Below are 13454 nucleotides of genomic sequence, written 5' to 3'. Positions count from 1 at the left end.
GCATTAAAAGTGTTAACTCTAGAAAGCAGTAACGGAATCCATATGCAAATTAATACCCAGGAGCCCTGGCTGGTGTGGCTCATTGGACTGAACACTGGCCTGTGAGCCAAAGGGCCACCGATTTGATTCCCACATGTCTGGGTTGCGAGCCGGGTGGCTGGTAGGGGACGCATGAGAGGCAACCACACATTGATGTTTCCCTCCTTCTTTTCTCCCTCCCTTCCCCTCTCTCTAAAAATAAATTTAAAATCTTTTTTAAAAGAAAATAATACCCAGGAATATGATCATTGGTTTTGTTTCTAAATATAAATAAAAAATTGAATTGAAAAATTAAAACAAAAGTTTTTTTCCTGAAAGTTTGGGCCAAAAATGTGAGTGTGCATTATACATGGAAAAATATGGTACTTAAGTTCTCTGAGCCCCTGTTTCCTGACATCCATCCTCATGAGTACATATGATAACATATCTATAGCACCAGATAATAAATGATGTTTAAAATAATGAAACCACATCATCAAGAAAATATTATACAGGGTTCTATATATGAAGCCAAAGAATCTAAGGACTATATCACACATTCTGTAGAAAAATCTGTTAAAATATTAAGTTCTGACACATTATCCTTATTGAACTGAATAGAAAAGAGAGCCTATAGAAATAATGGGACCTAAAAGAAAGCAAAGTAGCTAACAACTCAGGCTTCAGAGTCAGATAAACTTCATCAACCTTCACCTCCACAGCTACTGGCTCAGTGATCTTGGGCAAGGTCCAGAACCTGAATCACTGTTTTCTCATGGAAAAGTCAGGATTAGCCTGGTTCCTACTTAGCAGATCTCTTGTGAGGACTGACTGAGATTGCTGTCTACCTCCAGTCCTCCTGGATTCGAGAACAACTCTAGCAGGCATACCGGGAACATCTGTTCTAGCACATCGCTCACTTAAGAGAATTTGTTGGCTGCACTATTTAGAAGCTAGAATATGACGGTATCTCTGTTATTTCAAAAAATAAGAGAAATTATCTCATCCTAAGGACTAGAATCTAAATGAAATAGTGTTCCCCACTTTATGTAACCTAAGAGAAGATGAAAACTGGGAAGTAAAATCATCCAAATACTACTATACCTGAAAACAAAAGAAGAAATTCTGAAATTAAAGTTACCTGAAAATACAAACCAAACGGAAGAAGAGATATCAGTGATAATTTTGCCATTTAAAAATACAAAGTATTTTATGGTATCCCTTCCCCTCTACAGATAACAACCTAAGTTGTTCTTACTACTTGGCAGAGTTTAAGGACTTTCAGCTGGAGAACCAACGAACGCCAGGTCCTTCAACAACAGTTATTTTCTCCTAACTACTAGGAAACAGGATAAGAAAAAGTTCACATTGTGAGACAAATCAAGCACTTCTTTCCCTTAAGTTCATTTCTCCTTTAGAAATATGAGATCAAAAACAAATATTTAAGGAAGAGCAAAGGTCAAAACAGTCCCTAGGTCTAGACCTGCCAACAAAGATTAGCAAGACTCCCGTGGCTATTTGTAGACATAACCTTGAAGAGAAAAAAGGCAGGGCCATTGCCCCAAAAGATCAATTTTCTTCTCACTACCATGTAGTCATCATTCTCTACCATGCCAGTCCTTGAAGACAAGGCAAAAGACTGACCACTACCCGTGTAAGACTTTGTAGTGAATCCTGCGTCTAAACATCAGGTTTGGCGATTTACAGACTATCTAGAAAGATCAATTCTAGATTTATTAAATTGTTTACTTTAAAATACTTGACATAGCTTAATTATTTCATCCTCTCAACCCCCTGGGAGGTAGCTTTTATGAACTCTGTTTGTTGGGAAATTTGATCAAGGAAAATAATAACAGCATTATCTATTTCAGAGCACCGCATGCTTATCTTTTCAATCTTCTAACATTCCTGTGAGGTAGGTGGCAACACTGCCTTTTCCTTTCTTAAAGGTGAAATGCTGGGAGCTTAATGACTTACTCACATGGGAACCTGTGTTTTATCCAGTAACTAGAATATACCCCTTAGCATTAACACCAGAACATGGACTCGAGTCTGAACCGCACACGGTTCCAAGGAGCCAAGCTGCTAGTTCTCTCTACAGCCCTCTTCCAACACGTCACACTCTGAGAAGGACTGGGGCCCCCCTTCCAATGCGTCACACTCCAAGAAGGACTGGAGCCCCCCCTTCCAACGTGTCACCCCCCGAGAAGGACTGGGGCCCCCCCTTCCAACGCATCACACTCCAAGAAGGACTGGAGCCCCCCTTCCAACGTGTCACCCTCTGAGAAGGACTGGGGCCCCCCCTTCCAACGCGTCACACTCCAAGAAGGACTGGAGCCCCCCCTTCCAACGTGTCACCCTCCAAGAAGGACTGGGGCCGTGCTTGTTGTTTAAGCTCATGTGCTCATAGAGTTTACTCTCATTTTTCTAAATTGGATTATTTAAGTTTTGTCCGGACACCTGACAACTACATTATTTTTTTTTGTTTACTGTCCATACACCAGCATTGTAAATGATGTCATCAGGAATGTACAAAACTCACAGACAAAGCTGCAGGGCCAATCAAAGCAAATCACTTGAGCAAGAGTGCGTTTCTTTCTCTTCTTTTTTTGAAGTAGGCATCACACAAAAACGTGACTCATTAAACCCCAAAGAGCTGACGAGGCCAGTAAGGGCTTCTTAGGCAGCCCTCCACAAAGGGCCTGAGTGGCAGCATGCGGCCTCCTCTTCTGTCCATTTTCCTCCAGGCAGAATGTGCACTTGTGTGGCTACATACACAATTACAATCTCCCCTGAAAGGCAATTCCCCCCATATGACAGGCTGAACAGTGGCCTGAGTGCTGGCCTCATGTTGCCTGTGCAGTTAACACACTGAAATACCAGACACATTTAATCTCTCCTTTCTGAAAAACTGAGATGGGACAGAACGGAAGCTGGAAAGAACTCCACGCAGAGAGAAAGGAGGCCAATCCGAGGGCCCAAACTCACTTTCTTAACGGGCTGAGCTGCTTTGTGTGTCGCCTACTTACGTGTCAATCTGCGGGACTTTGGGGCATGAGAACCACGCAGCAGAGTGGCTCTGGCAGCCTCTTCATGAGACGAGCAGAGCCAAAGACAGGTGGCCTTTAGTCACATTCAGAAGTATTATTGTTTCAAACATGCCTATTTTAAAATTCATAATTTTCCCATTTGTGCACACTGTATGTAAGCTGGCCACAGGACTTCTGCCACGATTTTTTTTTTAAGAAAAGCAACAGCCCTTATGCAGCCCTATCCCTGCCCCACACCTGTTTACTGGGGGCCAGTGGGGCTATTCCAGGTGAGAGAAGTCTGAGTTTAACAAACACCTGATATGAAGGCCTGGGGCACAAACAGATTTCTGTCTGAGATTACAGAAACTGAAGCTTGTGATTTATCACAATTACCTGTAATCTCAGGGCTAGATAATAGTATTAACAAGACCTTGAGCTACACAATAATAGGACAGCTGGGAAAAGGCTCTGCTCTTTCCGAAGATTTGTGCTTTAAAAAGCTAATTCAATGAAGAAAAAGAAAGGGCTCTGAAAGTACCTTCTCAAACAATATTTACTTTTACTGCATTCCTGCTAATCAAACAAAACTTATTCAAAAGCTTTTATGAAAAATACATTTGATGATTTCAGCAGTAATTGCTTTGTTTAAAGAAAGGTACTTAAAAGAAAACATAGCTAATGGGATTAGTAATCTGGTAAATTCAGATGTGTTTGGGAAAAACCCTCCTTGCTTTGACAAATCATTAAAATTCTGTTCAGATGAATGTGTTTTGACTTGAAATTCCAACCATGGAACGCGCTATCCTAAGGCCCCCAGGGCAGGAGTGCAAGACTGGCCCCAACACTGAGGACCCAGGGGTCCCTTTACCAGGACAATTCTGGTCTTAAAGCACATTACTCTGCCCAGCTAAAGGATGGGATCGCATGGAGACGCCCCAAAATTGTATAAAATTTCCTTCCTTCTTAAAATACCGTTTGAAAAATGCATCTTTAAAAACTGTTGTGTAACCAAAACATAGAAACTATGGTAATCAAGAAACTAACCTCAGATACAATCAGAGTTTAAACCCAGAAGGATCCAGGTGCGCTCTCCCTGTGACGCCCACGTCACAGGGAGGGAGACACACCCACGCCTTTCTTCCTTCTCAGGTGTGCCCCTCCTAAACTCTTAGGGTCCCCGTGAGACTTGCAACCAGAGGAGTGATGGGCGGCAGCAGCTCCCCCAGGCTCACCCCCGAGCCTGTCTCCAGGGCCTCTCTGCTCTGACTTTCCAATGAGCCAAAGCAGCCCCGCCTAGGCTCTGTCCTATTGCTTCTTATTACCTAAGCCCTTCCTCATTTCACTGTCCCAGCTTTAATCGAGTATGCTTAAAAACAACCCAGAAGGATCCAGGGCAGGTTTTAATTGGGCGTCCCTTTTTTTCATGCATGGGAAGAGTGGGAAAAAATCCTAGTGTCTCTTATACGATAGAACTGAATTTCTTTCTCCCAGTTACAAAAAAATTATTCTGCTACTTAAAGCAGATCATTCATCTAACTTGGACCAAGCACTGTACTAGATTTTGGAGACACTGAGAGAAGAAGCCTACCCTTATGGTTTCCCATTCTAGTAAGAAACAGGCAATAACCCAGTAAACAAATAGATTAACAAGATAACTGATAACTGCTAAGAAGGACATAAACAGGATGAACTAGAGATAAGCTAATGGACCATTTGTCTCTACTGAGCTACTGTTATTACTTTTTAAAATTTTAATTACATATTCAGCCTCCTAAGATTACTTAATTAGCAAACATAGTAGTTATGTATATAAAAGTGATCCCCAACTTTTGGACACCATTTGGGGGAAAGATTTTAATATTGCTTGAATATATAAAGGACAAGCAAGGTAAAAACTTTACAGAAATATTTTAAAGCCCTAGAATAACCCTGAAATAACCTGCAATTTAGTTACCATGGAGAAATGGGGGTGGGTGAGGGTTGGGAACACCATGTCTTGGAACTCACTTGCTCTTTTTCTTTTTCCCCACAAAAGGATATTTCATTTAATTAAATAGCTCACAGACTCCTTGAAAAGGTGGGAGAAATGGAGTCTGAACGTCCAGGAACAACTGCTAAAAGCGTGTCCTAAAACCAGGCTCTAGGGAACTGTTGCCCTGCTCGACTGAAAGCTGCTGATCACAGGGAGAAAGCACCCACACAGCCGCAGGCAGTTCTCCCACTCGGGAACGGCACTTCCTACACCGTCACTTTGTGTCACAATCATCCGTGAATGCGTCCCACCTCCCATCTACAGTGTAAACTGCCTGGGAGAAGGGACCTTCATATTCTTGCCTTGCACTGTATAGAGGGTCCAGGGAGGGAGGGAGGGAGTGGGGGGGGAAGGGAAGGAAGGGAGGGAGGGAAGGAAGGGGAAGGACGGAGATGATTTTGTGAATATGAAATTGTACGTTCATTACTATTTTAAAGTGACCTAGTTTCCAAAGATTTAGGAAGTCAGTGTAACACACCAAGACAGGATCAGACTTGCAAGAGATAAACTGGGGAAACACCCATGGGGAAAAAGGGGAGAAAGCCAGAGGAAGTTAGGAGAGCTTGGGGTTGACCCTTGTAAAAGGGCGGGGGAGAGCTACAGAGAGAGAGAGAGAGAGAGAGAGCGCTACAGAGAGAGAGACAGACAGACAGACAGACAGACATAAGAAAGGGAAAGAAATAGACTGCAGCCTGGCTGGTGTAGCTCAGTGGATTGAGCACAGGCTGCAATCCAAAGGGTCATCTGTTCGATTCCCAGTCAGGGCACATGCCTGGGTAGCAGGCCACATCCCCAGTAGGGGGCCACGTGAGGGGCAACCACACACTGATGTTTCCCTCTCTCTTCCTCCCTCCCTTCCCCTCTCTCTAAAAATAAATAAAATCTTAAAAAAAAAACAAAAGAAGAAATAGACTGCAGTACAGCAGGAGTCTTCAAGCCAAAGTCATCATGGGAAGAACCACACATCTCCTAGAGGTGGAACTGTCCCACTCAGTCACTGGCTGTGAGTAGCCCACGAGAAGTGTGATCTCAGTGAGAACAAGGTGTTGGATTCAGGGCTGGGGTTGGGAGTCAATTACCCTCCCCAAAGCAGGACATCACAGAGGCACAGTTTCATGGCTTCCACATACATATATTTTACATATTTTTACAAGAGTATAGTAATAATGACAGTAGCTATTTATTGAGCACCTACCTTGGTGCTCTAAAAAGAAAGGTTTTTTACTCATTTTGTACACCCTCTTTTCACAATGTAGACCCAGTGTAGCAGCCAGGTACTGATCTAAAAGTTTACATGTAGGAGTTAAGTACAATACTATTACTATCTACATTTTGCAGATAAGAAAACTAAGGCACAGAGAGGTTGAGTAACTTCTTTAAGGTCACACAGCTCAAAGTACATAGATTATGGTCAATGAAACTCTACCAAATGGTTTCTTTAGAAGTTATTTTCCTTATTGCCTGCCTCTAGGACATGAGTCCAGTGGCCAGAAGAAACTGTAATTTTACTGTTGCCTGATCCATCCTGGTTCCTAGGATGCCCCCTCCTGGCAGAAATGTTAAATGAAGCCCTTGGAGCCTACTGAACTGACCCCAGGACCCACGCACAGGTCCATGCAATAGTTGGAACCTCATTTCTGGAGTCGCTGAAGATATTTACAGCATGGAGTTTAACAATGTGAACTCTGGAGTCAGAATGCTGGATTAGAATTATTCCTTCATGATTTATGAGCCAGATATTTAATATCTTTGTATTGCAGTTTCCTCATCTGTGAACTGGAGATACCCATTGAAACTATCTTTATAGGCAGTGATATACATAAAATACTTAAGATGTTACCTGGTACACAGTAAATGCTTAATAAATCTTAGATGTTGTCGTTGGCTGCTCACATGTGGGGTACCCTAATGTCAGATTATTCACAGATATATTCAATTTAACATATATGAGTATGTATACATTAAGTGGTTACATTGTGAAAGGCAGACAGGTATACCAGATGAGTAAGATACAATTCCTGTTTTCAGGAAACTTATTTCCAACTAATAAAGTCCATCCTAGGAGGGAAGCGAGCGTCACTGCCCTTTGTAGGCAATAGTTGTTTTGGTGTGTTTGTTTTCATCTCTTGGTAGAAAGCAAAAAACAGACTCTGGAATCCAACAAACCTGAGTTTGCATCCCTGACTTGCTATGCTTAATCCCCTATGTGATTTTGTAGAAATCGATGAGCCTTTCTTACCCCCAGTCTCCTTCCCTGTACCGTGAGATGACATTAATAACTACTAAATGGGATTAATGATGACACGTACTACTGCCTGTGGTTGGGAAGACTAAATAAGATACAGCACAATGCCAACTAAGCGTATGTGAAGTGCTCAGTTTACTGTGACTCTTCTATAAGGGCAGCCTGCAAAGGAGAAAGACCATCTTTGACTTCCAAGAGTTATCTATTATGCCAACCCACTACCAACCCTAGTGAGAATAAGCAGTTTCCATGGAAACAGAAGAGGCAACTTAGAGCATGAGTGAAGGCACGCACCCCACCAAATAAGGCAGGGTGAAAAATAAACCTCACACCCTCATGCTTATCCTCAGGTCAGCACGTAGGTGGTGTTTTGTACAGCTGGGCCCAGAACGGGCTACCCTTCAGCTTCAGAGCGCGCTCCACACCCAAGCAGATGCACAGACACACCTCAGCCTCTGGCAGAAGCTTCCAATAAGTATGCATAAGGCTGGAAGTCTTTCAAGGGTTCAATACTTATTTCATCTCTGTACCAGACTCTCACCTCTCTGTTCAGGCCTGGGCACTGACACAATTTCACTGTATTCTGATGGTTGCAGGCATAAACATCACTGAGCCGATTCTACTATGATGATCTTAAGATCCCAAGCCAGAGATATTCAATCTTTTTTATCTCCTGGCACACATGAACTAATTACTAAAGTTCTGAGGCACACTAAAAATTTTTTTTGCCTGACAAAAAAAATAGGTATAATTTTTATTGGTTTACAAAAAAATAACTGTAATTACCTACACTTTTCATTACAGTTTCATTGGTTAATTTTTTAAAAATCACGTGTCTATACTTGCATTTATCTAGTACCAAGAATTAACCAATCGGACAGTCTTCTTATGTGACGTGGTCAGTAAGATGCAACTCTATTATATAACCTATATATTTATGGTTCAGGACAGGTCACTCACACCAGATGACTATTGTTGTGTTGGCTGTTGTCATTTTTCCTAAATTTGATAATCTAAAGGGAAAAGAGGTCAGTGCCCCTGACTAAATCGTCAGGCATTGCATGTTTAAAAATTCTTGCTGCACACCGGTTGAAAATTGCTGTCCTGAGTCATTCAGGGCTTAGGTTCCTAATCCACAAAGTCACTAGGGAATGGATCCGTTTTCCCAACATTATGAGAGATTGTTTTCTTCACTAACAGTTGAAAAGGCAAAACATAAGCCCTGGATGGCAGGTAGAAAGAGAAGTCTATAGATATTTGTTGAAGAGGCATCCCTGTGATTTACACCAGAATACTAAAAAGAGGTCCCTGACACCTTACCAAGCGGTACTCAGCTTTGGCTTCTGTTCCAGTCTCTGAAATTTTCTTTTCTCTATGTGTATTTTCTTCTCTAGGCCTACAAATGTACGTGACTCTATAATTTTTTAAAAGGAAAAAGAAAGAATGAAAACAAAAACCAAAAACCTCCACAGGAAATATTTTATTAAATTAGTCCACAGGGAGTAGTCATTAAACTAAGGGTGAATGCTTCAAAACAGCAGGCCTCTACAACAGACAAAATTATATGGGCAGGGGTTGTTCTCAACTGAAGGAGAACCAAGTTATACGGTTGGATGAACCACGCGGAAGCCAGCAAGTAGTATGACCCCGCCTAGGGAAGTGTAAGTATCCAGATGGGGATCAAGACAGGGAGTTAAGACACTTAAATGTCATAAAGCCTTGAGAAGCACTTGTTCAGGGTTCAAACATTAGGTAGATAGTTGTACACTGAAGCTTTTTCAACCAACCTGAGACTTTGTAGATTCATTATCAACACTGCCACAGAATTAGTATTCCTAAAAGTCACTTGTAGAGGGACCACCAACTTCTACTCACCAAAGAGCCAGTATATGAAATATGCCAAGCCTTTGAGACACAATTTAAATGGCAAACACCCAAGAAAATGAAAAATGGACTAGATGCTTCAAATATTTCATAGATTCATTAACTACTAGTTAAGTAAGATAAAATATGTAAAATCCTTAGCAAAAGTCTAGGTATTGCTAGACATTGATATTATTATTCATTGGATGAAAACATCTGTGACATAACTGCCCTTTTGGTTAATTACAATCAATCAATCAATCAATCTCTCTCTCTCTCTCTCTCTCTATATATATATATATATACACACATACATATACACATATGACTTTGAAATACCAAAAAGCCCTTAAACTTGGTGAAAAGATGCTCAATTCACATAAGAAATGCAAATTAAATCTTCCTGGGACCATCTGTGACTTAACAGGTTGAAAATATCCAAAAGCTTGATATATTTTATTGGAAAGACTATAGAGAAACAGGCATGCTCTTACATTGCTGGTACAATCCCTAGGAAGGGCAATTTGGCAATATCTATTAATATTCAAAATGCATATACCCCTGCCCTGGCCAGTGTGGCTCAGTTGGTTGGAGTGTCATCAGGTGAACTGAAAGGTCATGGGTTCGATTCCTGGTCAGGACACATGCCTGAGTTGCAGGCTCTGTGCCTGGTCCAGGCACCTACCAGAGGCAACTGATGGATGTTTCTCTCTCACATCCATGTTCCTCTCCCTCCCTTCCATTCTCTCTAAAATCAATGGGATGTCCTCAGGTGAGGAATAAAAGAAAATTGCATATAGCCCTGACCTACCAATTCTACTTTGAGGAATTGCTCCTTGCAGATCTAGCAAAGAAATAAAATTGCAGGTTATTCAGGGAAGTATTTTTAATAATAGCAAAAGGCTAGTAACTACTTACTGTCTACCAACAGAGAATTGGTTAAATAAAGTATTTAAATGCTATGCAGCTAAAAAATTTAAAAATGAGGAATCACTCTATATCACTCTATATCTACCAGTAATTTCTGATAAAGAAATTACTCTGAGATACAGTAAATGAGAAAAGTATGCACTGTATTATCCCTTGTGTAGACAATAAAATAAACACTGGAAGGATACACAGGAAGCCAATAATAGTGGTTACTGGTAAGGGGCTGATTATGGAGGAGAACTGGCAGATACAGGGAAAGGGGGTGAGATGAGGCTTTCCACTATAAACCTTATATTTTTAAACCCAGTTTCCATATTATCAATTCAAAAATTTTAACTAGAACTTGTTTTCATTAAAACTGTTTTTAGTACATTTAAACAACTGATGTTATTCAGTGATAAAAACAAATGGACTATCAAGCCAGGAAAAGACACTCAAGGGACTTAAATACATATTGCATAGTGAAAGAAGCCACTTTACTGTCTGACTCCAATTCTATGACATACTGGAAAAGTAAAACTTTAAAGACAGCAAAGAGATTAGTGGCTGGGGCTGAATAGGATGAATAGGTAGAACACAGACTTTTTAGGGCAGTGAAACTATTCTGCATATTATAATGCAGAATAGTTACATGACCTTATGCATTTATTAAAACCCACAGAACTGACAACACGAAGACTGAGCCCTAAAGTAAACTATGGACTTTAGTTAATAATAATGTATCAACATTTGTTCAATTACAACCAATGAACTACACTAATGCCAGATGTTAATAATAAGGGAAACTCTAAGTGCGGGAGAATGTGGGAACTCTGTATAATACCTTCTCAGTTTTCTTGAAAGTGCTCTAAAAAATAAAGTCTATTAATACTTAAATATTCGTGTGCGTGTATCCTGTTTTCATCCAATAAATATTATCAATTCAAAAATTTAAACTAGAACTTGTTTTCATTAAAACTGTGTATAGTACACTAGAGGTGCTCAATAAAGTACTAGGTACTGCCTTAGTGGTCAAGAGCTCAGATTTTGGAGCGGGCAAATGAGGTTCTGATAGCAGCTCTACCATTTCTCAGCCGTGTGGCCTCACTGGTGCAAGCTACCTCTTCAGCGTTAGTTTCTCCGACTGCAAAATGGAAGAAAAGCACAGTAATTCCTCCTAGGGCTGTTGTGACAATTCAATAAAGAATGTATGTAAAATGTTTCGTACAGAGCCTAAGGAAAAAGAAACGCTCAAAAGTGTTAGCTGTCGCCAAAACGGTAAAATGATTATTCACAGAATGACTGATTTGGCACTTCAGGTTTCAAGGTTACTCCACTACCAGCACATCAGTAACACCCCAGACGGGCCCCAAATTCTCAGCTCCAGCCTGTCCTGCTTTGAACACACCCTCGTGGCCTGGGCTGCAGCCCGTACACCTCACACATTCTTTACTCCCCGGGTGCAGTTTTCCACCTCCCTCGGCCTTACAGGCTCAGGACCCAGAACGCGCCCCCTTCCCCGCTCCTCCCCTTCCCACGGCGGCCGGTTCCACCCAGACCCCGCCCCCACCACATCTCGGCCTAATTCGTCTGCTCTTCTTTCTTTCCCCGAAGCTCCTACCCAGATACTCGTAGTCTGGTAGGGCTAGGCGCTCCGGACTCAGCATCATTTGACTGGGGTAGCTTCCAAGCTCTAGCTCTTCGGCTTCCGGAACCCAGGTCGCTGGTTCTCTCCGTTGCCATGGTACCTAAGCAGCCGGAGTAGAGGCGGGAGGCGGAGGGGGTGTCACGCAAACAGTTTCCGTATCGCAACGCCAAGCTGGCCACACCAGTTCCGGGAGCGGCTGCTTCGCGGTGGTCGAAGCTTCCCTAGGACTCACAACTTGTTGAGGAGGTGGTTTTAGAAGAATTTGAATGGAGAACGCTTTAGAATCATCGTATTTACCAGAAGAAGAATTATTGCCAGTCTCCCATATTCTCAATTTCTGAACTTTGTAACTATTCCCGTCTTATGCAGCTGCTATTCTCACAGTAGTTCCCACCCCTAAATTCCCATAAAGACTTAATATCCCATTACCTATTTTTATCTCTTTATTTACTATCTTCACTTGCTACAAAGTGGTTTCACGTGCGTATATCTTGGCTGCTCCTATAACAAGGCTGGACACACAGAAGGTGCTCATTAAATCCTCCAAGAGTTCATTGACATCTCTCAAGTTCCTCTACCTTTAGTCCCTCCTTTTACTGTTTGGTACATTTCCCAAGTGTACCAAACAGTCAAGTTTTCTCTTTTTTCCTACCAAGACACTTCACTTCTGGACGGAATAGGGTGCACAAACCAAGACTCCTATTGAATTTTTTCCTGATATGCCCAATTGCTCACTTTTTAAGAGGGAAGAACATTTACGGGTATTAAAGTTTCCAGAGATCCAGACAGTTCTGTTTTGCTCCCCTTCACTTCCAACAACAGGTTAGTGATCTGTAGCACTTGTCACAGTTGAAACCTATTAGAGAAAGCTGCTCTTTCCTCACATTTTTTAGTTTGTGCTTCCCCCCACCCCAAACAAACAAGGTAAGGTTCTGTGAAAAGAAAACAAAAATCATGCTATCAAAGGAATGACGGGGAAACCACTGGACCACCTACGTTGGAAGGAAAAGGAAAGAGGAGGTTCTTCTCTTTGTGTTTTGAGTGGTCTATTCTTAGCCTCCTCCACCAGGAGCTTTACACTTCCTAACTTTCCCTTTCCCTTAAAATTGTGTACGTGTCTCATTTCTAAGTTCCTGTGAGTCACACTGAGTTTAGATGAGGTAAGGATAAAGGGACAGACCCAAACTAGGAGCAGCATTTATTATCTTGAAGCAACGAATTTACCAATTTGATATTTGATGTGAAGTTCTGCAAATACCATGGAAATATTTGCCTTCTTCCTCCCCCCTCGCTCCCCATTCCCTTTACCAATACAATTTAAGGGTATGGGGAGTGTGTAACCTTCACACCTGTGGCCTATTACTATATCCTGGAGCTATTTTCAGATCATTTGTCATAAGAACTTTCTAAGGCACTTCTCCCTTTTCTAAGTAGGAGAACTGAGGAACATATCAGGAAAATGAATCGTCTAGCATCATCCAGCTAATAGTGGGAGAGCTAGCATTGGATCTCAGCTATCCCAACCCCCAGGCTAGTGGTCTGACCACTAAACCACACAGCCTCTTTTTTTAGGGTTTATTGACTTGGTATTTATTCATTTATTTATTTTTTCTTTTGCTCTGCTCTGCCAGCAACTGGAAGCTACCAGATAAAAGAAGAGAATTTTCAGTCCAGGCTGAACATTTGACATCCTCTTATTTGTGGAGC

General features: G+C 41.6%; 1 protein-coding gene across 3 annotated transcripts in view; it reads right to left on the bottom strand.

Moving 5' to 3' along the window:
• CSTPP1 (centriolar satellite-associated tubulin polyglutamylase complex regulator 1) overlaps positions 1-11885 on the bottom strand; it is a 178237-nt gene extending 166352 nt beyond the window's left edge. For 2 of the 3 annotated variants that reach the window (XR_005063921.1, XM_037028011.1), the window contains exon 1: positions 11721-11879. Coding sequence is in view for 2 of the 3 variants with exons in the window: in XM_037028011.1 (XP_036883906.1) it covers positions 11721-11769 (49 nt within the window). In the remaining variant the exon portion in view is untranslated. Of the gene's footprint in view, positions 1-11720 lie in introns of all 3 variants that reach the window. The other variant, XM_037028012.1, reaches the window with a different exon arrangement.
• Between the last annotated feature and the right edge of the window lie 1569 nt (positions 11886-13454).

Source organism: Sturnira hondurensis, unplaced genomic scaffold, assembly GCF_014824575.4.
Source record: "Sturnira hondurensis isolate 20B ecotype Veracruz unplaced genomic scaffold, ASM1482457v3 Scaffold0019433, whole genome shotgun sequence".
Taxonomy (NCBI): Eukaryota; Metazoa; Chordata; class Mammalia; order Chiroptera; family Phyllostomidae; genus Sturnira; species Sturnira hondurensis.
This window is presented reverse-complemented; position numbering and strand designations above follow the sequence as displayed.